The 23,552-nt window shown below is 38.4% G+C and overlaps 1 protein-coding gene and 1 pseudogene across 1 annotated transcript in view; one reads left to right on the forward strand and one right to left on the reverse strand.

The window, feature by feature from the left end:
• TMEM117 (transmembrane protein 117) overlaps nt 1-23,552 on the forward strand; it is a 210,579-nt gene that overhangs the window by 22,088 nt on the left and 164,939 nt on the right. Inside the window, exon 3 of the mRNA XM_062567500.1 lies at nt 11,499-11,631. Coding sequence (XP_062423484.1) covers nt 11,499-11,631 — 133 coding nt within the window. The remainder of the gene's footprint in view (nt 1-11,498; nt 11,632-23,552) is intronic.
• Nucleotides 947-7,316, reverse strand: LOC134148203 (P2Y purinoceptor 1-like; annotated as a pseudogene).

A 23,552-nucleotide genomic window follows, 5' to 3' on the forward strand; every position in this document is an offset into this window, starting at 1 on the left:
GTGGCACAAAGACCCTAAATTCACAAAAGAAAAAATTGTGGCGATGTAGAAGTGACTCTTAATCTTCTTGCAGCTCAACCACTTCTGTGCTTCAGGGCCTTTTCTTTGCACACTTCTCTGCAGTGAGGAATATCGGGTAACTGCAGAACAGTACACTTGACTGATGCAGCCCACTTAAGAGTAACAGCTGGAATTACTCAGTGTTTAATTACCCAGCGTTGCATGTTGGTTTGGAACCACTGCTGCATTGGGGAAGACTTCAGCAAAACTCTTCAGTCCATGTTGCTGGGCAGGTTCACTGTGGCTCTGACTATCCTCAGCAGTTTGTTTCTTCCTGGCTTTTTTGGAATGTTTGTTCTTGGAAATCTGCTGTACTTGCCTGCATTAATGAAGTTCCACTGACAGTGTCAGCAGTACTAAAATGTAGTACTTACTTACAAATAAGCCTCTCCACAAATACTCAAGAAGATCAGTCCTAAGCATCATGATTCTTACTAATTATGCAGTCGAACTGCAATAACATTTACAAACATACAGAAAAATAATGAACAGAAACTATAAGAAGGCTGCTCAACACTGTATATTTTACTGTATATATGTCCCCCCCTTCCCCCCCCCCCCCCCCCCGAAGAGTTAAAGCAGCCATTTAGGACCTTTGTTCATTGTTCATTCCACATCACATGTACATATAGGTAAAAGGTGCTATTTCACAGTAAGTTCAGGTATATTTATGATGAGAATGTTTAAAATGCTAATTCTAGAAAGCCAGAAGTTGCTACTGTTTCCTTTCTAGTAGACTTGCATGGTAAGTTTTATTCTGCATTGCTCTCTGGTTTTGCTTATTCAAGGGATTGCTATGCTAAATGGGAGACCAAGATTTAATTGGGTGTGATGACACCCAAAGCTGAATGGACAGAGAAAGATAAATGCCGTTGTAAGCTGAAGCTTAAGTCACTGTTCTTGGGGTCAGACTGATGTCTCTTAACCTTTGTGTCAGGCTGCAGCAGCACTGGCATTTGGGATGACATTTCATAGTTTTCGTTCTTTGATAGAATGCCTTATTTGCTACCATAAAAATAATTGGGTCAAGGCAGTTACTAATGCTGCAGATGATCTCTGTGACTTTATAAATGGCAAATGGTGTGCTTACATTACCACAGTGCAGTTGGCAGTTTATTTTGTAGATTAGTGTCAGCAACATCATAACATGATAAGGAGTGAAAGAAACTGCAAATAAAAACAGCAGCTGAAATCAGTATCAAAGGTCTAAATTCTATTCTTTCATTGCTGACATTTACTGAGTTGTATGAATGCATTGGGAGTAAACATACAGCATGTAAAGACAGCTGTGATGGGAATTAGGAATCTCAATAAAAACCTGGAGAGTGTGAGTGGCACAACAAAATGTAAAGGTTCTCCATTATTATCCAGGGATATGATATCATTATAGTATCTTCCAGCGGCAAACGGATAGTATCTCTCAGGCACTGATTCAATAACAATGAAGATCCATACTGCAATGGTGCAAAACGATGCCTTGTGTTTATCCCGACCATGTTAATGAAGTGATAGGGTGGGCAGCACCCACGTATCAGTCAAAGCTGATGAGTATCAGGAAATAGACACTTCTATGGATACTAATGTTGAAAAACAACTTTCTGACGTGATAAAATGTTTGACCGGAATACACAGCCAACTTCTGGAGACTATAATATACTGAAAAAGGTGCCATGAGAATCCAAGCAAGGTCATACAATGCCAAATTAAATAGAAATATAGTACTAGTATTCCGTATCTTCATGCACTATGTATAATGTCCTTGTGTAAGTGTATTGCCTAGCAATCCCACTGATAAAGTAAATAGGCAAACCAGAACAAGAAAATAACAGTACCACTCCAGTTTGTTTTGCTTATTGCAAATGACAATAGCACATGCACCGTTCAGCACTGGTCCATGGAGTATGCCTGAGAGGGAAAGAGAGCTTTTAAAGTTACGAATTACATATTTCAAATTTTCAATTTGAGCTAAACCCAGTATGACTGAACTGGCAAAAGGAATTTGGAATATTGTATGATGTACAGGCTCTCCTCGTTCTCTACCTGAACTACTGTAAATTTCAAATATGTTTCAGTAAGACTTAACACTAGCAGAGGCAGATCTTTCATGACTTGCTATCAAAATCTTTTTAAGCTTTTTGATCTAGTATGTACAGTTGAGTGTAGTGCATGACAAGTGAAAGAACAAAAGCATGCAGCCTCGGGAACAGCAGCTTCCCCTTGACCACTAATGTCCTGTCTTCTGATATGGCCGGCTGCTTGGCAGGCTGGGACTGAGGTCCAGAACATCGAATCCAGACAAACAGATAAAAATCCTCGTTGTTGTGAAGGCAACAGCAACCTTGATGTCTGAAGTGCTGAGTGACCCGCTTTTTATTTTTTTATGTTCTTCTGTGAATGAATTTTCCAGCCTAAAAATATAGTGCTTATGGCAGGGTTAGAAATAATTCATTTTGTCTACTGTTCATGGCCCAATTTGCATAAGCCTTCATTATGAACAAGGTAGATCCAGAGGGAATTTTTCAAAGCAAGATTTTTATTCTTTTAAAGTCTAACTTTTCATCCCAAAGATTTTGTATTCCTAAAAAAACAAAGATGGAAATGTTTTGCCAAATTGAGTTATCACCAATTTCAATTTGTTAGGTTTTTAGAACTTGTCTCCAAACAATGCAGCTGATGCCAAACTGTAAAGTCTGTCCAAGCAGGAGCTTGGGGGCCATGCGAATTACAGACATACATATATACAGTGATATTAGGAAGAAAATACGAATTTTTACTCAGGAAACCCACTTTGGATGGAAGAAATAATTTTTTTTTTCTAAGATGTTTTTGGTTCCCTGAACAGCCTCAAACAGCCTGAAACAGCTTCAACCCTTAAGTTGATAACAGTATATTTTCTAGAACATAATGTTTTGCTTTCAAGTCTTTCTAAACACTGTACAACTTTCGCAAAGTTAAATTTACAGACAGAGGTCAGAATATAATAAATGCAAAGTGAAGACCTGCTGAACAGAGACTGAACTAATTATACTTTCCAAATTTATGGCTCACCTAGACATAAACATACAAAAAGCTAGTTCAGACTGTACTGAATGAAATTAAGAAGGAAAGTTGTTTCTCTAGACGCTCAGCAGACAAAATTACTTTCTAGGAAGTGAGTATGAATAGAAAACCATCTGTTCAGTTCCCAGTGTGTTTCACAGGTGGAGAATGTTTGTTCTCTAAATGTCTTTTGTTAAGTATTGAGACTTTTCACTTTGATCTGGGGGAACTCATTTTTCTCTTTTCATACTCTTTGCCATAGCTTTTGTGAGTACCAAATTTTGCAGGATTTTTTCCATCAACTGAAGTTTTTAAGATATGCCTATAAATTCTTGAAAATGTAGCCACCCTGATGGATGCCATTCAATTAAGTAACATTTGCTTTATACTGTGTGGTATGAAAAGTGATCTAAATGTAGATATGGAAAGTTATGTTTTCCTAAAATCATCTTGGCTAGTGGTCATGTATGCTTTGAAGCTTTGAATTAAATTGTATTTCTTTCCTCCCTGATTTCCATTTCAATAATTACAAATGAAGGCTCTAAGCACTTGATTCCAAGTTATGTTGGCAATATAAATAAGCCCTAAATTGGCTATAAATGACATGGCCAAACCTACATGAAGAAACTGTAATGCCAGCAGTTCCTGATCTCATCAAGCTTCTTGAAAAGGATGTTAGACATGTTTAAATGGAGGGAGACAGACAGCTGTGCCACATGTTCCCCTCTGCTAAGTTGGCCAAATAGAGCCTGAATGTCTAGCTGTGTAACTACTTTAGGGCAATTACAGACCTACTGTACTGAGAAATCTCATTTCCCCTTCATCTTCTTCAGTTTACTAAATTGTGCTCAGGGCTGATTATGTGAAGTTAGTTGTGTATTTGAAGGGATTGGGCGTGCACAGCTGGATAAAATGTATTTGGAGTTACAGAATGCTTAAAAAAATACGTGTTTGTTTGTGTACACATTTCCCATATGTGTATTATGGGATTTTGATTTTCTAAACTATTCTTGCTGTTTCTTATTTATTGTTTGTATTATAATAGAGCTTGGAGGCCATAACCAAGACTAGATTCTTGAAATGCTATGTTTGTTTTTGTCTTGAGTAATTTGTAGTCTATCAAACAAGATGGACATAGGGATACAGGTGTAGAGAGAAACAGAGCCTTTCCTGAAGTACCATAATAAGCAAGGAAAGGACACAGGTGGTTTGACTCCCAGCTTAATGCTGTAACAAGAAGTCCTGGTCTTCCATCTGAAGAATCTGAAGACTTTTCTGTTGTCAGGACCTAGCTTCACTACACCTGAGTTGGCATTTTGAGCATAACCAATAGCTTTACTATATTCTGAGGCTGTTGAAGCTACTCTGATATCTAGGACAATTGCCTGTGTGTTTTAATATGTGCTTTAATAATTTCCAGAAGTTATATGTTTTTGAAATCAGAAAAATAGCAAGTCTGTCCATCTTTTTATCATCACCAGAATAAAGCAAGCTACAGGATATGACTAGATCATCTTCAGAATTGGAGTCTAAAACTTTGCAGCTGTAATTTCAGAGAACTTTCTTTTTCTGAAATTACTGTGTTTGCTGCTGAGTGCACTTATTAACCAAAGCCACCCAACACACAGACATAGCCTTAGCAGTTGCAAAGGGAAAAGAAACTTATGGTTGTGACAAGAACAGTGGGTAACAGCACTGTAATACTATACTGTGACCTACGAGCAGCTGCATATGGTGTTACTGCCAGACTTAACAACAGATATGCTAGACTTTGATGAAAGCAGAATTGGGCTCTCAAGGCTAAAAAATACTTCCAATCTATGGTGTTTAATTTTTCAGCAGAACTGATTCAACTGTCCATGGAGATGGCCAGAAACATTAAGTGGATAGACCAGTTATGTGATAGGACATCCAAAATTAAACAAGTACCTCATGAAAAGGTTGATACTAGAGTATTACGCGTGTTGCCAGGAAAGGATTGACTTATTTAGTAGCTCCATCACTTTAAAGGACAAGAAACTATGATGTAGTTCACGGGTAAGAATTTCATCTTGTTCCTGTAGAGGGCAGTTGGGTTGTCTCTTCTCCTGGACCTGAAATAAGCGTAGAACTGACAATATTCTCTGACAATGAGTATCTTCTACAAGCTCCCTCCTTAGTGTCTCTGACAGCATCTGCACACTATTACAGGAGTCAAGAGGGTTTCTCTTTCTAGAAGAAAATGTGTCTTAAATCCTCTGACTGTATAGTACATATAATATCTGATCCACGTATAAATTGACTTAGTGTGACACAATATATTGGTTGTGACTGATAAGAAGTTATCTTCTTTGTCGCAGTCCCCCAAATCCTGAGGTGTCTACTTTGTTTCCCTTGTGCCTCTAATAGGACCTCTAAAGTCTCAGAGTAGGTAGAAAACTATGTTTCAGTAAAAAATTATTTTTTGAGGAAACTTCTTTTGGAGCTCAGAAAGCAATGTATCACCAAAAAGAATCTGGTCTATATATATATAACTAATTGTTGTTCACAGTTTATCACTAGTAGTCCTTCATATGGCATTTAATTTGTATATGGGGAAGTTCCGCTAGATTTAGCTAGTATTTTTAAAATACCTGATTTTATACGTGTAAATGTATACCGCAAACCATATTCTTCCCTGGCATACATATTTTTGACATTTTTAACAAGGTTATAATAACAGATGAATCTGGCCTAAAGCAAAAGAAAGATTAAGCTGAGTTTACAGCTTATTTTATGTAATTTTACTCCTTATCCAATATTTCTTTGTTCCTTGTTCCTCTCTACTTGCAATTCTTTGTAATAAATGCCTTTATTTTACGTGAAATATTTTATTTATTTGGATTACTGTGAGAATTCTGCATGCCTGTTTACACCCACATTTGAATTTAGTGCGAATCTGTTCCAGTTAGCACGTAGATGTACTCTGTAGTGTTCCACTGTATCTTTTCCACATTTCTATCTATCCACATGCCATATTTCCGTGTGTTACATATGCTCTCGAATCCCTTTTACCATCTTTTAGACAGTGTTGTAAAATTAATAAAGCATTACAAAGAAAGTGGTAGATTTTTTTAAAAAAAACAATTACTATTTGCAATTTTTACTTTTATGTCTTACCTGATAAGTTAATAATAATGTCATGCATTCCCTTTTCCTATGTTCAGCTGAGTTGATATAAAAGGTGTAATGCATTGTAACTATTAAGTGGAGAATTTCACATGTTTTAGTTTAACTGCATTAAGCATATTATATTTACTAGTACAAAAGGGACAATAAGTAATATAAGGCTATATCTGTATGCAATTAAGTAGTAAGTATTGTGCTGATATCCAGTTTCTTTTTTTTTAGTAATTTGATTTATATTTACATTTTATTCAATTTAATCACAGTTTTATTGTGATTAAGCTACTATTTCTGTCAACAAAAAATGACATTTATGTACGTACTTAAGAGTTGGAGTTAATGAAATCCTATATGGCAAACAAGCTACAGTAGAGGGATAGTTAAGGTTTAGGAATTAACCTATTGAAAGCAATAGTTTTGAAAAACTACTTTAATAAGAAATTTATGCATGTGCATATGTATTAATCAGTATGTGATAGCTAAACAGGGAAAATTGTATTATTTGGGAGAGTAGAGATGGAATGAATATTTAATAAATCTTTCTGTTACTTGATTTGAAAATGCTGGAATCATCAGTATTACAGAAATCTAGGTTCCAGACTATGCTTTTCCTTTCCAATAATCTGGATCTTCTGAAATCACAACTCTTTTGCAAGTATATTTTTATTTCAGGTTTCAGTAATACTCCATACGAAATGACAGCTCATCAGATAGCAGGTGTTAAACTGCATAAGAGAGAAGCTGTTTATCATTAAACCCCTCCTCTTAATATGGCAGAATAAATTCTATTACTATGGCAGCTACCACTCACTTTCTGGGGAAGACAGACTTAGGACAAATTCCCCATCTGTCTAGGTCTTGTGGCTTTCATTGTTTCCAAAAATGGAAAAGATGAAGAGTATGGGAGCTTGGGACATGCGTATGTGTGTTACACAGCTATTGCTGCCCTGCTTCTGATCTAGGGAATGGACCTGTGATGATCTCCCGCATTGCAGAGCTTTGTTCACTCCACCTACCTGCCTGCCACTTCTCCTGTCCCCCAGCTTCCCATCCCCTTCCAGAGTCCCAGCCATGTTGCAGGACTCCCATCCTCTCACTCTTCTATTCCAAGATTCAAGCCCTCCTAGCCATTGCAGGTCCTGCAGGCTTCCAACCCCTAGTCTGTGTCCCATGTTCAGTGACAAAAATCAGTCCCAAGAGCTTCCCTTTCCATTTCCTGAACATCCCACAATTCTTATGAATTTTGCCCCACATTATAGCTTCCCCATCTGTCCAGCTCTAATTCACACTGAAACTGTGGACTTTTTAGCCCACAAGTCTCCCACTCTCAGCCACCCTCCCTCCAGAACATTTTATTGCTCCCAGCCTAACCACCTCTCCAACGTATGCCAGGGCATCAGACTCCTCTCCTTTCTTCCAACTGAGAATGCCCCCTTCTGCATCCTTCAGTTACCGGAGGCTTCATGCCTTTAAATCCATCCAGGTCTAGTCAAGAGCTGTAGGTTTCCTAATTCAGATGTCCCATTTCCCAATCCCTTTCCAGTCTCACTTTCTCCATACCAATCTATGGTGGAAGCTTAGCACCTCAATTCCCTCAGCCTTTCTATTCTGGATTTTCCAGTTCACCAACAGCTCCCAAAGATTGCCTCTCTCAGACCATTCTGCCTCTGCTCAGTCTGCTATATCATCTGTCCTGATACCTTCTGATGTCTACTAGCCTGTGAATGCCTAGAACACTATCTTTTCATTAGATACACTCTTTCACCTGACTGCTTCAATTATTGGTTGCCTTCCTTACATCTTTTGATTTCTGTTGAGGACCTTTCGCCCTTACAAAAGGAAATTCCCAACTCCTGTTTTGGTGAGGTTTTCAATACTCTGAAAAGTTAGAGAACTTGTTAAAAAAAACTGTTGTTTTTTTTCAGAGGAAAGATTACATCCAGAAAAAAAATACTAGACTGTCTATGGTAACTCTTGATAAAACAGTGACACTTTGTTAGTTGTTACAGGGCTGTGCAAATATGAGAGATGGTGAGCTACACAGACAGTATGTGCTAAAATCAGTACAGGTAAGAGGTGAACTGCTAGAGGACAGAGAACACTAAAGAAGATCTAGATTTCAAGAAGAGTATGAACAGCTAGATTGTGGTGGGTGGCACTCAAGGAAGATGAGGAAGAAATAGTAGATCTGAACTTTAACTAAGAAAGCAGTGATGAGAAATGGTAAGAATGGTTCCGAAGGACTACTCCAGACTTGCAGAGATCCAGGAGAAAAATCTCTGAACAATGTTAATGACAGTGGAGAAGGACAGAGAGAAAGAGGTAAGAGGAGAAAGAAGGAAAGGAAAGCTAGTCCACAAAAAATATGTTCCTGAGGAAAACATGGCAAGTTTTATCTTTCACAAAAGATGAGAGTAAGTATAGCTTTTTCAAGCAACAAGACATACTAGTGTGCTTTGGAAAAGGCATTCTCTGCAAAACAGAGGGAAAACAGAATATGTCACATCACTTGATTAAAGTGCAGAGTTTTAACTGAGTAGAACACAGGTGCAGGGTTCTTCATAGGCTCGTACTTTGCTGTCCTGATGAAATTGAGGCTGCCTACAGTGTATGCCAGGGGACATATTTCTACTTCAAATGTTTCATTAGAGAAATACTCTACTAAACAGAGGAGAAAGAAATTGATGTATGAGTCAGTAAGCTTTTTTTAGTGCTTGCAATGAATTGTAATGGTCTGTAATCTTTTCCAGCTCCTCTTAAAAGTTATGTTATTAGTATGTTATTGTTGCATTCTTTGATTTTTTTTCCATTGAATTTTCTACTCAGTATGTAACATTTGAAAATCGGATACAGGAAAATGTGCATAAGGAACTGAGTTTTTTCTCCATTTGGGAATGGTAAAAAAATATTAAGACTGTAGGGGCTTATTTTGTAATATTGCTGCCTATCACAAGGCATTTTAAGTTGATATTTGTCAGGTTTTAGTGTAATAAACTACTTAGTAGTTAGTATTTGATCATATTTTCTTATATTGCCTTTCAGTAAAAGAGACCACTGTAGCAAATATATTGCTATTAAAAACGTTAAAATACAAACTATTAGTACAAACCTCTTTGAAATCCCATCTGGGATGTTAGGTTTAGTTCTTGTGGGGAGTCAGTCACTGAAAAAAGAGTTTTACACTACCACTCACCCCCTTAGATCAGTAATCAGTAGAAATAGCCTTTGCAAAAGACAGGAACTGTTAGAACTATGTATAAACTATAAAAACCAGGATAGGGGGAGTATTTTATTGTAGTAGGACATCTGGGGAAATGACAATAAAATCAATCCTGCTGTGACAAACTTGTAATGCTACATTTGTGAAATGACAAGAACATTACCATGAAAAACAGTCATAATTCAAATACTCTAGGGATCTTTTAGTTCTCTGTGATGCAGTGACATTTGATGTACATTTCTGTCTGGAAAATGAATAATAATTACACTGTCAGTATGGCTGTAAACTCTTCTGTTTTGTGATGGGGTATTTTTCATGTTAGCACTTACAGGTCTAATCAGTTTGGAGCCTCGTTGTGGTGTAACATAGCAAAAGTCTACAGTGCAAATGGACAAAGCAGATAATTTGTAAGAGAGAATAATAGCATCTTCCATTTTGTGTATCAAGGACTTGAATGCAGAATAAATTACTTGTCTGTAAGTCACAAGAACTCTCTGGTAGGATTCAGAACTGAACCTAAGTCTCCCAAGAATTTCCTAGTCCATACTGTGATGCAGAACACCTTTCTGTTGAGGTCATTCCAGCTGAAAAGCTGCATAGTATTGGAGTGCAAGCCCTCCAACATACCTCAAGAAATTCAGACTTTCTGAGTATCCTGTGCTGACATTAAGTGGGTGGCAAATAGTGGCACCCCTGCACAACCTCACAAAACAGGGAAGCAGTGTGGTGGCTCAGAACTGTTATCGCAGTGCCATTGAGAGGAAGCAGTGATTGTTTATTTGTTCATTTCTTTATTTACTAACCAAGTATTTTCTGTATTTTGGGACTAAAGCAGGAATCCTCTTAAGATAGCTTTTCTTGTGATACACAGAGTCTCCTTCTAGCAGGATTGCCTAGCATATTCCAGGCAATTTCCTTTTTCCTCAGCAGGTCTTGAATTTGAAGTCACTCTATCGCAGAAGCATATCATCTCTTTCTCATGTACCCAGCCATCCTGAATCCCCTACACTTCTACTCCATTTTTGTGTTTTTCAAGAGCTAAACCAACATATATTACGAGATGACTTTTATCTACCTTTTACTGTGTTATAGTTGTCTGGTCTGAGCTGATTATCTCATCTCTGTCTATAGTTAGTAGAAAGAGACAGGTAACCTTCAAGATTTAATGACTGTATTTTTACTATTAGAGAAATACCTGATAGCAAATAGTGGATTTCACAAGCCCTGAGATACTTAGGACACTTCAAATTCGTAGTCAAGCATAATTCACAATTTAGAAATACCCATTTTTTTTCAGAACACCGTGAGAATGCCACTAAAAGAAAATGGCTCTTGCTGTGAAGTCAAGACTAGTTCCTGGAGATTTTCCCTGTGATATTTGCTTTAGAGTGTTAGGACATAGCAGTTTTTAGGGGATGTGATAGCTTAAGCCACTGCTCTTCCGGTCCATCACTCCTTCCCACTCCCACACAGATGCGCTGTACTACCATTCATTGAGCCTCAGTGTCAGCAGGCTGATGGAACTGTATTAACTGAAAAAAAAAATTGGTGTTTTTTCTTTTTTTTTTTGTAGATAAGTCATTTCCATACAGTTGCTTACTTGTATATGGCTACTTGACTTGCTGTGCCAGTGTATAAGAGTGGAGTAGGTGCAGGCACTAATGGGGTTACTAAGTACGTGTATGTAAAACCACAGCCACATTTTGATCAGGTCCCACAGTTATGATGAGGACTCCTTCAGAGAGGAGAGAGAGGTTCAGTTCAGTGATTTTGATTGTAGAATCAGAGCCCAAATCAGTTAGTCATCAATCTGTGGGAGACGGCCTTGTCATTTTGTAGGAGTAATCTCTCTCCATGCTGAAGCACAAAAAAGTAGTTAGGTTGCATGATTTCGAAATCTTTATGCCCTCCCTACACAAAGTGGAATAATTGGACATAAGAAGAAATAAAGCTTAGCACTCTATTTTTCTTCTGTTATTATATAGGCATTTATTTACTATCTAAACTGTGATTTCTCATAATATTCATACCACAGGTCAGTTGCTCCGTCTGAAAATGTTTCGAGAGGACCATGGATCTTGGATGACAATGTTCTTCAGTACCATCCTCTTCCTCTTCATTTTTTCTCACATTTATAATCTATTCCTGATTATGGCAGGGAATATGAGGTAGGTAACAATTTTTTTTGTGTCTCTTTAAAATATATCATTTTGGGAGCTCTTCATACTACACTACGTTAGAGGGAACAAGCTTACCAAAATGTCAGTGTGTTAATATTCACCACCTTTTTTTATTTCTGTTTTCTAAATTTAGATAGTATAGTAGTATGATGGTTAATTAGTCAAGAAGATTAAAGTATCAATTATAAAAAGTGAGATCTTGACCAGTTATACCAACTATACATGATAGTACGAATGATCCTTAAATATAATTGCTTCGGTTAAAGATTACAGGTGAGCAAATTAGATTTGAAGTTAGGACTGAGTAATTTAAAAATACAAATATTATCAGTGTACACACTCAGTTAATTCAGTGTCAAAAGAAATTGAAACATCCAAACTTGATGACTTACACACTCAAACCACAAACATTAAATATGTGCTACAGTGCTATTTTGTATATGCAAAATAATATTTGCTAATCCAGTTTAGTAAAAATTGTCTTAAAAAACTGTTTGTTTTGTTCTTTTCCTATTCCCACAGGGCAAAGTTAAGGTTGGTTTAGGGGACAGAAATTATGTTTTTAGTGTGCCTGGATTTATTTTAAGCTGAGATTTTATCCAAACATTTTGCCTTAATGAAACTTTTTCCTGTTACTCTCAAAATTAACACTGCTTTCACATGTTGATTGTCCTGAAAAAAACTGCATTATTAGTCATCTAATGCGCACTAAGTGAGTTCTTTGGGCAAAGCTACACAGACATGTTATTTAGAAAAGGCAAGGTAGCATCTGAAGAGTTTCTAGCAAGGAAAAAGAAATTCAATCTATATTTGAGTTGAAGAGCAGGACAAATAAGTGAATAACTTACCTTTACTTTGCAGAATAGAAAAGGCATAACAAAAGATCTGATGAGGTGTTATTTAATTGACCCTGGAGTGGTATGGTGTATTACAGATCTTAGTGTGCCAAAAAAATACACAGTATATGAAGAACTTTAAACAATGTGAGATAAAACAGAAGGTTAGTAGGAAACAGATTGTGTGTCACTTAATGAGTGTGAACACAGACCGGCTGGTCTAATCATATGGTTGTTGCAATAAAACCAAACATTATTAATTTGTCTTAATTCAGGCAAGGTCAGTAAGGCAAAGAATCACTCACTATTTTAGGAGAAAAAAGGATCATGTGGCCAGGAGGCAATCATGGAACAAGGTGGTAGAATAGGTTGAATAAGAGAGAGAATAATCCTCCCCCAGTGGGAAGGTGGGAGCACTACAGGCTTCTGAATTCCCTGTTCAAATATTTGTGCTATTATTGGTAGTAAGTTATGATTTCTGTTAGATGTTTATAAAATTCCAGAAGCTCCACTAGCTGTTAGACAGAGTATTAACCAGTTTGAAAGCTTGACTCGTGTCTGGAAATCAGAGTTTATTTGTCCTTGTTGATGTTTCTGTTCCCTGTATGTATTACAAATTTCCGTGGTTCATCTGCATTCTATTGGCTGCATGGAGGAGATCCCATGACGAGCTGCATCCGACTGAGTGCATGAAAGTAGGCACAACCTATTAATAAAATAGTTGGAGTCAGTCAATCTACATTCTCCCCTAAGGTGGAGTGCAGTTTTGTCTTTTCTAGAGCTTATGCCAACTCTGTATTTGTCACTGACCATTCTGGGGGACTGACCCTGCTACGGCCAAGGAATCATTTTGACTTGTCAAAGTGTGGCGAAGGCTTATTAGGAATGTTTTGTGTGCATTTCAGCAAAAAAGCACTAAGCAAATAAAGCAGAAAATAAAGTTTTAGTCTCAAACTGCACAACTTGAACAGAGCTGTTGAATCAGTCCTCCCAAAGTACAGGTAGAGCAGTATGTAACACTTCTGAAAAGATGGACAGAGGGATTCCACAACAAAAGACAAACATCATCACTTCACATTACCACAAAACTTTTTTTTAAGGAGTAGATTCCTTTTCTTTCCTGAGTAAATGCAATCCTTACGAAAGCTAATTGTTTCATGTCTTATACTTCCATATAAAAGAACACCTCTGGCAACAGACTTTGCCACAGTGCTGTTTTGAAATGACCAACATCAGAGGGACTGGTTTCCAGGATAACGGTCAGGATCTGTCTGCTTGAAGGTTACAGTCCCTGCAGGGACAAGCTGACCTTTGTGCCTATGGACTCCTGTGCAATAAACACCTTGAAGTACAAGCATCCAAAATACTCATCTTTCCAAAACAAGGGCTGTGAAAATCTTACAATTACTGGCTGCAAGGCTGAGAGAAAGAAAGAACAGTTCTTATGATGTTTGCTTATCATTCTGTCTCTGTATCCACTTGCTTTGCATGCTGGCAGGAGAGTGATTTTGACAAGTTTTCCATGACAGATGTTTGATCTTATACATGAAAATTCCTTTGTGGCTCACTAGAGTAGGAGAATCATACGTCTTGCCAGTGCATCCCAGCGCTGATGATCACTGCAGAAACAATATCCTGTTGAGGGCTGGAGAAACCCATGCCAGGAGTGCTATAAAGTTGTTTCATGTTACCATCTGTAAGAATGTATGTTTTACAGTTGCCAGGCCTTTCTTTTTAAAAAAAGTATTTTCAAAGATACTTCACACATGTCTTAATTTGACAAACTTAAAAATGTCTGCGTGTATCCCTTTAAAAAGGATAATAACAAAAACTGTATTTTGCTGGGAAGAGAAAAAACTGAACAAGTAGCAGGTATTTGAAGAGGTACTGAACAGCTGTTTGCGTGGTGAAAGTGTGACAGTTGAGACTGAAGATTCTGGGATAGATTGAGATGTATTATTTTATATGTCCCTCTTCTTTTTCAGTGCCATTTCCTTTTAGGGGCTTCCCAGTTTATTACACTAACCCACTGTACATTAGGTCATTGTTCAGCTAGTCAGAGCTGAACGTCTGGCTGCAGAAACATGTCTGAAAAGCTGTCAGAGACTGATTTGCAGCTTTGACTTCTTATTGCTTCTCATAGTTAATAAGCAAAATCATAGTCGGGTATATGGCCCAAAAAAGTAGGTTTGTAATGTAGAATATCTCTGTCAGGATTGTAGCAAACTTACTATCACATAGCAGAAAGCCAGGTTACGGAGACAGAAAACAAGAAAAGATGCCTCATTTACGCATGGTAAATTGACCCAGGACTAAACAAAGAGTTAAGGTTAAAGTAAAGGAATTTCAGTCAGAGCTGTTTTCTTCTCTCATATTATAAGATCAGTCTCTTAGGTGCTATTTAAGTATAAAATGATTGTGGTTAAGGATCTTCATTGCTTACCAAACTGTTCCTGAACAGTCATTCAAGAGGCATAAAAGTGAAGATGATCTGGAGGTAGGCAGGGTTTCAGCCACTATTCAAATTCAGAATTAGAGACCTGGGGAATTAGAGCAAGATGCTTAAGTCAGAAGAGACTGGTAACCATCTAGAGAGCAGGCCTTGTCTAAGCTGCTGTAGAAATGAGCCAGAAAATTGCTGTTCCTGTGTAAATCAAGTTTAATTTTAAGGAGTGGTCTATGTTCAAAAGATTTATTTTGGAATATTTTTAATATTTGGGGAACAGTAAAAACAGCTGTAGAGAAACAAGAGAAGTATTAGATTGTGTGATACTAGAGGCTGAACTGTGCCATGGGAGTGAGGCCATTTAATTTCCTCTGTAATTTAGACTTTTAAAGTTTCTGAAGTAGTGAGAAGTTCACTGAGTTACAGCTTCTCAATGGGTGTGCCTGCATTAGCCAGCGGTGTGGTGCATTGAGAGGGACTCTGGTATGGCACAGTGTGACAGATGAAGTTCAAAGGTTGGAACCCTGTGGTCCATCACACCTGTGCACGATATTCTTCAGCGCGATGAGGCCGGAAGGCCTGATGAAAGGGTTAGCTGCTCTTTAAAATGTCCCCCTCTAGGACACTGTCGTTTTGTCTGCTTTGCACTCATCTTTGTTCTCACATGACTGAACAAATCTCTCCTTCCTTTATCCATCTTAGAAGAGCTGTGAGAGCTTGTCTAGGGATCTTAATCTATACTCTGAACATAATTCCATCAACATAGGCCTGCATATAATGAAGTTATTTTCTGTAGTTACAGAGAGTAAGAGGATGCCGATTTCTCTGTCATGGAACTTAGCTTCTGCTTTACTGATCTCCCATCCTAAAATATGTCTGTCAGCTGTTGTCTTTTAATTGTATCATTTTCTTCAGCCAGGGATCTGAGAAAGGAGGACCACTTTGCTCAGAAAATTAACTGGAACATTGGCAGTTGTTGCTGAATGAGGCTGGTGGAAGCATACTGTGTTCAGGATAAGTGATAATCAACAATGGCTGCACATGGGAGCAATCCAGTGGGAGGCAGCCCCATGGCTACAGCATCAAAGAAACAAGTTTTAGGACCTAAAAGCCCCACAGAAATGGTATTTATCTTTCTCTGGAATCTTGCAGCCACTAATCTGTATGGCTTGGTGACTAAACAGTTTGGTTTTGGCAAGTCGACCGAAGGAGACCATTGTGGAGGTGGCTAAGTTGGTCATCTGCATGGTATTTTTTAGAATTGCCCAAGTGGTTTAACAAAACCTGTTGGCTGCCTGGCACATGACTCAAATGATTACACCAGCTGTAAGGATACAGCTGTCTTGTAATGCAGGTCTTCGTGGTCTAGAGAGAGAGATTCATAGATATCACTGCAGGGTTTTCCAGTGGGAACCGTGACATGGATATTCCAGAATTCAAACCGGAAATTAAAGAGTAACTCCATATTTTTTCCCTGATAGGATCAGAGTGATGCTCTCTCTCTCTCCCTCCCCGCCCCTTTCTCCCATAGCTGAGGTAGCATATGTACTTTCTGAATTATGTGGCCTGAACCAGAGAGCAACAGCCAAAATTGCTGTTTGAGGCATATCCTTTCCATGTGCCACAGGGACAGACAGCATGCTTTTGAAAGGCTTTCTGCAAGATGGAAATGTTCGGGAACACTCTAGAAGCCAGTGTACTAATATTTAGTACCTTCTTTGTCCTTTACAGTCGTGTGGCAGTGCAGGGATAGATAGGCCCCACTGGGCTACAGCTAACTAGTTTTGCAGTATTCTGATTCTGCTGCAAGCACCTGAAGAGGATGGAGTATCTGACAAGGTATCAGTCTCAGATTCCATCTGTAGATGTGTCACCAAAGATGGTGGTGACAATGTTGTCATATGAATGAGTAATTCTCGGAGACAGATGAATTCTTCTCTCTCTGAAACTTTCTTTGCTTCTGACTGTGTTTTATTGTTAAAATTAACTTAATTTCTGAAATATATTTCTGCTTTTATATTCTGTTTCTACCCATTCTGGCCTAGATTTCTGTGACCCTAATTCACAGCATGTATATGAACTGCAACTTCTGTGGTAGTGCTGTGCCTAATTCTCAGAACATCTCTCCTTTATATGACTTTCTGCAATGTGTCACCACATTGTAATGAGGCAGCAAGCACTAGGCAAAGGCGGATCCAAGTCGAGCTGCAGAGAGAGCCCTATGTGCCCCTATGTGGCCATGGAGGCCATGTCCTGCTGGCTTGGGGCGAGGGGTGGCAGGGAGGGCTCAAGGAGCCCAAAGAGCAGCAAAAGAAGCTGCTTGGCAAGAAAGGAGGTGGAGGAGCTGCACAGGAAGGTAGCAGAAGCCTGTAGATGTTTCCAAGAATGCCCTTCCTGTAAATATCTGCAGCCCGATGGCTGTATGACTGATTGGTGTTATTGTGGTCTGTTCTATGTTTCATTAACTTATGGCCAGTTACCATAAGCACACTGCACACTACACACTACAAGACCCTCTAGCATGCAATTCCAGCTTGGTTTCAGAAGAGAGGCTCTTACCTGCATAGTAGAGGTTAATATAAATGTGTTTAGAATCAGTGTGGTGTGCAGTGTACCACGTGTGGATCCAAGGAGGCTTTATAATTAAAAACAGTCTATGTTGCACGGTTAAACTCTCAGCTCAGTGCCTGGAGTTGTAACAATTTTCAACATTTTCAATTCAAGGATGAAAATTTAATTTGCAGTGCCCATTTCTTCTGCTCACTGGAGCCATCTTATATCAGAGCGCCATCTATTTTAGTCATAAGCATTAGCTATATACATGTGATGCAGTCCTTATATACTCTAACACATATCAAATAACTCTGACCACTACTTGAAGTCTCATGTAGCTCTTGACCCTGTGCAGTCCATTCTTGGAACAACAATTAGCTCTGTGATACCTGAAGGGTGACAAGATTTCCAGTAACTACCTGAACAAGTGGAGTAAGTGCCTGTGTGAGGCCTGAAGTACAGGTGAGAAGCTGTGGTATGCCCTTTATCTCAGTATCATTGAATACAGTTTTAGAAAGTGACGTGCTTGTGCGTTCTGTAGTTAATCGAAGTCATTTGGATTCTTAGACTTCAGCAGTGATTTTGAGCTGTGTAGCACCTAAGAACCAGAGTGTGTTAGTTTAAATATGTAAAACTTACAGGAGCATACGGGGGGGGGGAATCTTTTTTGTTAATCAAATAGGAAAGAAGAGATTTGTAGAGGGAAAAATAAGACATGTACAACCAATGTTCCATGGTACTGCATTTGCAGTTTCTTAATGTATTTGGGGAAGAGCCACTTGGTGGCAGCAAAGGGCACATTTTAACAGAAGGAAGGATAAATCTAGTGGAAGGACAAGGTGATTCTTTCTATTAAACCTTTTTCTGGATTTTTTATATACCACAAACATAAATTCACTGTCCCTAATGTATAGTCTCATTCAGTAAAGGAATTCTGAGTGTTGAACTGTTCAGGAAATGTCCCATATATTTGTCCTTTTTATGTGACTTTTTTGTGATTGTCATGCTAAGACAATCTAAGTTGATATGTAGATCTACTGGAAGTTTTTTTGTGTTACTTTTAAATGGAGAATATATCTCTTGTAAGAAACCCAGGCTCTTCTCTATGAACCTGCCTCAGTAAATATTGCCCTTATATTTAAAATTACAACACAGTGATGTGTTTTTCATGTGATGTCTTAAAATCAAGAGACTGCTTGTCTTACAAGTATCAGCTCTCTGGTCTTGGATGAATCAATTTTAAATTGACCAAAGGATGTTCAGGTGCATTATTATTCAACATTATAAAGTGTTGTTAAAACCGTAGACACAAACCAGTTCTATTTTTATGTTAATTGTTACTGTAATAATAATACAGGTTGTCAGGATTGTCTCCTTTGAGTACTGAATGTGTCAGTAAGGGGCTTGGAGTGAACTCCTTACCTATGCTGTCAATGGCTTTTGGTTATTCTCATAAAGAGCTAGGGGAGGGTATGTGCTTTTGGTGTACTTGTATCTTTTATTATTGCTCATTTCTTTTGTAGCAGAAGTGTGAAGTTCCAACACAATTTTTATTACTGATAGAAATTCCTTAGGAGCAGAAAGAATTCCTGTAACCAATTTTATGTATTTGGACACAATTGCAAACAAATCTCCAGCTGTTAAGTGCATGTAAAGAGGATGTGTATTTCCATTTAACAAGCTGAAACAAAGAAACAGCTGTATACATTTTCAAAGAACATAATAATAGCTTTCTAAACTAAATACTTTCAACTTCACCTTTATCATAAATAGTTACAGTTCCTTTCTCTTATTTTTTTTTTCCTTTTGCACCTGTATACAGATTACTGTGTCTCTGGAAATGTGAACTCTACTGGAGACTTTACATAGATTTTATTCAGTGTTCTGTCTCTTAGTTTGCTTTTTACTTTTTAATGAGTCTAGCGATATGCATCATTAGCACATTTTTAGAGCAGATTTTAGGAACAAACTGTAATATATTTTCCTAAATACTGTTACTGTTCTATAGAACTGTAAGATCCACAGTGGATCTAAATTAGCCCTCCAGACCACCTTCATTGTAACGTGTGTTTACACAGCCATATGTTTCATGACTTTTATGTTAATGTATCCTTTGTATTTTTCTGTTTTGGTCATGTAGCTATATCAGAAAGCAAAGCATGAATTACTTCTCCTCCTTCAAGCTTTCAGCTGGGAGAGAGTTTAACAATTTTCCTTACTCAGATAGAAAAAAATATTGCATATTGTACTGTGAACTGTAGAAAGTTTAAGCTGTTGTGAACTGCCGGAAGGAATGTGTTTCAAAACCGTAAGTCCTCTATACTACTCTCGGAGATTAATCTCTTGAGGGCATCATGAGTCTTTCCCAAATGGTTTGCAGAAAACAAGGACTCCCTTAGGTAGGTTCTAAATAGCATAAGCTGAAACAGACTTAAACCATGTAAGTGTGTGTAGAGAGCAGACGGTTTAATGTAGCTGTAAGAATCACAGTCATAAAATGCTGCTCTAAGAAAGTAAAAAGCTGCAGTCTTTAAGGGTCTTCAAGTGAAGCATTTTACTGCAGATCATCATCCTAGCTGTGATCCTAAGGCTCAGGTATCTAGTCAGATGACATCAGCAAAAGAAACCATACTTTGCTAGTAACTATGATTGAAGAGTTTCAAGAGTCAGCATTAGTACTTGAAAATTGAAGTTTACCTAAGAATTGCCAAAGGAGTTCAAGGTGTTTTAACCTTTATGGCTAAACATAATTACATCATCTGGTGAAAAGGTACCTCTTGGTTCCAAGTGTTAAATCTGCCTTATCACTTATATCTTCTATAAATTAGACTTCAGCAAGCTTTTGTTCCTCCTGAGCCGGGAAATGGCAAAGGAAATAAAAGTTTGGATGCCATTAAAAGATGATGGTTCTGAAATCCCAAAACTTTGTTAAGTCTAAGAAATTTGCTCTCCAACCCATGCTCTTTGTGCAAGCAGAGGACAAAGTAGATCTTGCAGATCACTGAGCAACTAGTGCAAAAATGGTCATAGGTCCGAGGGGAGATGGATGGGAACAGCCTATGAAAGAGATCGCTTACCCAGAAAGACATCTCAGGAGTCAGCAGAGTCAAGGCTGCTGAAAAACCTGTGGCAGAGTTGGAGTTGTGTTATCATGGAGTACCAATAGTATGGGTTGATTAGGTTGAGTGCAATGTAAATTACTTTAATAGAAGGATTGAAATTAATAAGAGATTTTACAGAAACACAAACTAGAAGGGAAAAGAATTATCCACGCAGGCCATTTTTTCTGTGAACTCTTTTGAGTGGCTTATGAGCAAAGCTGAATCACAGAAGTTCAAATGACACAATCCAATTTTAAGAGAGCTCTTTGTCAAGAGACAGGCAGGTTGTTAGAGGACCCGGGTTGATAGTTAGATACTTGTGTGTACTGCCTGCATTAGTCTGAGGGACTTTGGAAATGTTTAGATAAGAACTATCGTCATAGCACTTTTGTACTCTGTTTTTTTTTTCTATTGCTAAAATTAATTATTCTGATTTTAAGAAAGCTGCCACTATATACTAATCAGAGATGCCAAAAGGGAGGAACTGTAAGTAACACAGCCAGACTGATCAGCTGAGAAAGCTAAGAAAGGATGCTGGAGGCTGCAGTGAGAAAAGCATGTGAGGAAGGAAGGCATGCCCAGCACCTCCAGGGTGGCACTCAAGCCCTGGGTTCTGCAGAGAAGCAGATGGCCCTGGGGCAGTGACCCTGTGGTCCTGCAGTGGTGCCTTGGTGACACTGGTGTGACTTCTGGAGTGTCTAAAGGCTCTATCAGAATGATTCCACTTTCCTCCATCCTTTTCAGTGCTATGGATATCTGACCACAGGAACTGATCATGGCACTACGTATTTATACCATATGCAAAAGTGTGTTTATAGCACTGTTACATATTTCAAATTTTCTTTCATTTTTTAAAAACACTATGTATTTAAAGTAAAGAGGCCATACAGCTAAAAATATTCAAAATGTTAATTAATGCATTTGTGTTACTATGAACTTTGTATAAAACCAGGAAATATTACCTAGTTCATTTTTTGATGATATAGAAAAATTTGCACATATTTGAAGTGTTTGTATTTGCATCACAAATGCAGTGAAAAAGAAGATTTCCTCTGACCATCCTGTGGGCATTCTCTGACGACTTCTTTTCGAAGGCAAAGGCTGTGACTTCTCTTTTTAATTCATACTACTCTTGATTGCATTGATATGTAGGTATGTGTAATGTTTTTTCTTAATCATTCTATGGCACTAACTGTGGTGTATCTGTTAGGATTGTATGGAAGTACTCTGCTCTGTCTGCTGTCTGCCAGTTCAGGAACCGTAGGATGCTATTGCCTGTGTATCTTGCTTTAGTCGCGCATGACACATAATAGTTCAGTCTCCTGAATGCTTAAATGCTTCGCTGTAATCCAAAATTCTGAGTTCCAAAGGGCAAAGATAACTTGGTCTAACGTAGCGGGGTTATGCTGCCGTAAGGTTGATTGTTGAGTATTTGTATCTCATGATGTAGGGCTCTATATCTGTGACTAATTGCAGTGTAGAAGGCTGAAAGACACCTCCTGAGGCCTGTTAGAGTATAGGGTTATAGTCAGTATGATCTGGGTAAAGTCTACTGTTTTCTTATATAAGAAGTCAGATTCCTAGGTCTTCCGAGGATTTTTTCTCCCAATAATCTAGGAAATCTGTGAAACTGTGATCTAGACTAGTAAGAGGTTTTTCCCTTGCGAGGCATGAAACTAGAACTGGACCAGATCTCAGCAGGGCAGTCTGTGTGGAACCGCTGCCAGTTTCTGTGACCTTAGGAGCTAGTACCTTCCTCTTTCCTTCTCTTTGTTTTTAGTCAGTTCATGTGAGAACAATCACATAAACACACAAAATTAAGTTTTAATAAAAAGGAAATGAGTAACAAGCACTTCAGTGCAGAACAGTTTATTAAAGAAGGAGAATGCTTCTTGCAACTTTTCATTCCTCTTCCTTTTGGCTGCAAGCCCCTAAGTATCAAGCACTTGGAATGGAAAGACAAGAGAACAACTGCCAACCCTACCGAGACTTTTCCTTGCCCTAGATACTGCTGTTGTATTCTCGTTTCTATCCTGCACAACTGAGGAGCAGAAAGCCCACCCATCCCTCACATCTGAGCCAGTCAGTGATAAAGCAGATGGTAGCAGTGGATGGGAAGGCAGCCTCTTCCGCAGGCTTGTGGGGCTGCCCGCGTGGAGGGCCTGACTGTGATGGATATTGCTGAGCAGGAAAGCCATGATGGAGAAGAGAAAGTATTGGACGTGCAGGAAGAAACTTCATAGGTGCCCGCTTTCTTCTGTTTGGCAGCAGTGGTGGCAGCAGCCAGTAAGACTTGGAGGAATTTGGCCCCTGTAGTGCTTTCAGTTCCCACAGGGTAACACCTGGAGTAAGAACCTCGTGTAGCGCCCTCCCTATACCCCTGCATGTATTTAATGTCCCCTATTTGAAATGACTGCTTGCGTGAATGAAATTGGACACTTCAGGTTGTCCTTGCCAGATTATGGCCTTAATGCTCATGGTTATACTGCTTCTGCTGGAGAGGGCAATCTGAGATTCTTTCTTTTCTTCATCTTTCAGTAGTACAAAAGAAAATGGAAGAAGATGAAAGATCAGATTTATTTTCTGAGAAAATGGTGTTTGAGTTTATTTGAGTGTCCATGATTGCAGTCCTCCCAAAAAGTACATACATTTGTAAAACATATTCTGTTGTCATCTGGAAAAAACAGAGACAGAAATCCTAGTTGAAATATGAGTCTGGCAAGTAGTAATACATATCTTCCTATTGCTTTTTTCCAATGTTATAACCGTTGTCAACATAAAACTACAACTGTAACAAAAAAGGTGTCCAGTTAAAAAAAAATAACCTCAATTTTTCAGCAATTACATGTGTTCTAGGCCTGTTTAAAGAGAATCTGTAACTGTGATGTAACTAAAACTGTACTTTAAAGATAAACCTGCAGGATTACTGCAGTCAGATTTTTAAAACAGGGTACATAACTCACAGGTATCGCC

Source organism: Rhea pennata, chromosome 1, assembly GCF_028389875.1.
Source record: "Rhea pennata isolate bPtePen1 chromosome 1, bPtePen1.pri, whole genome shotgun sequence".
Classification (NCBI taxonomy): domain Eukaryota; kingdom Metazoa; phylum Chordata; class Aves; order Rheiformes; family Rheidae; genus Rhea; species Rhea pennata.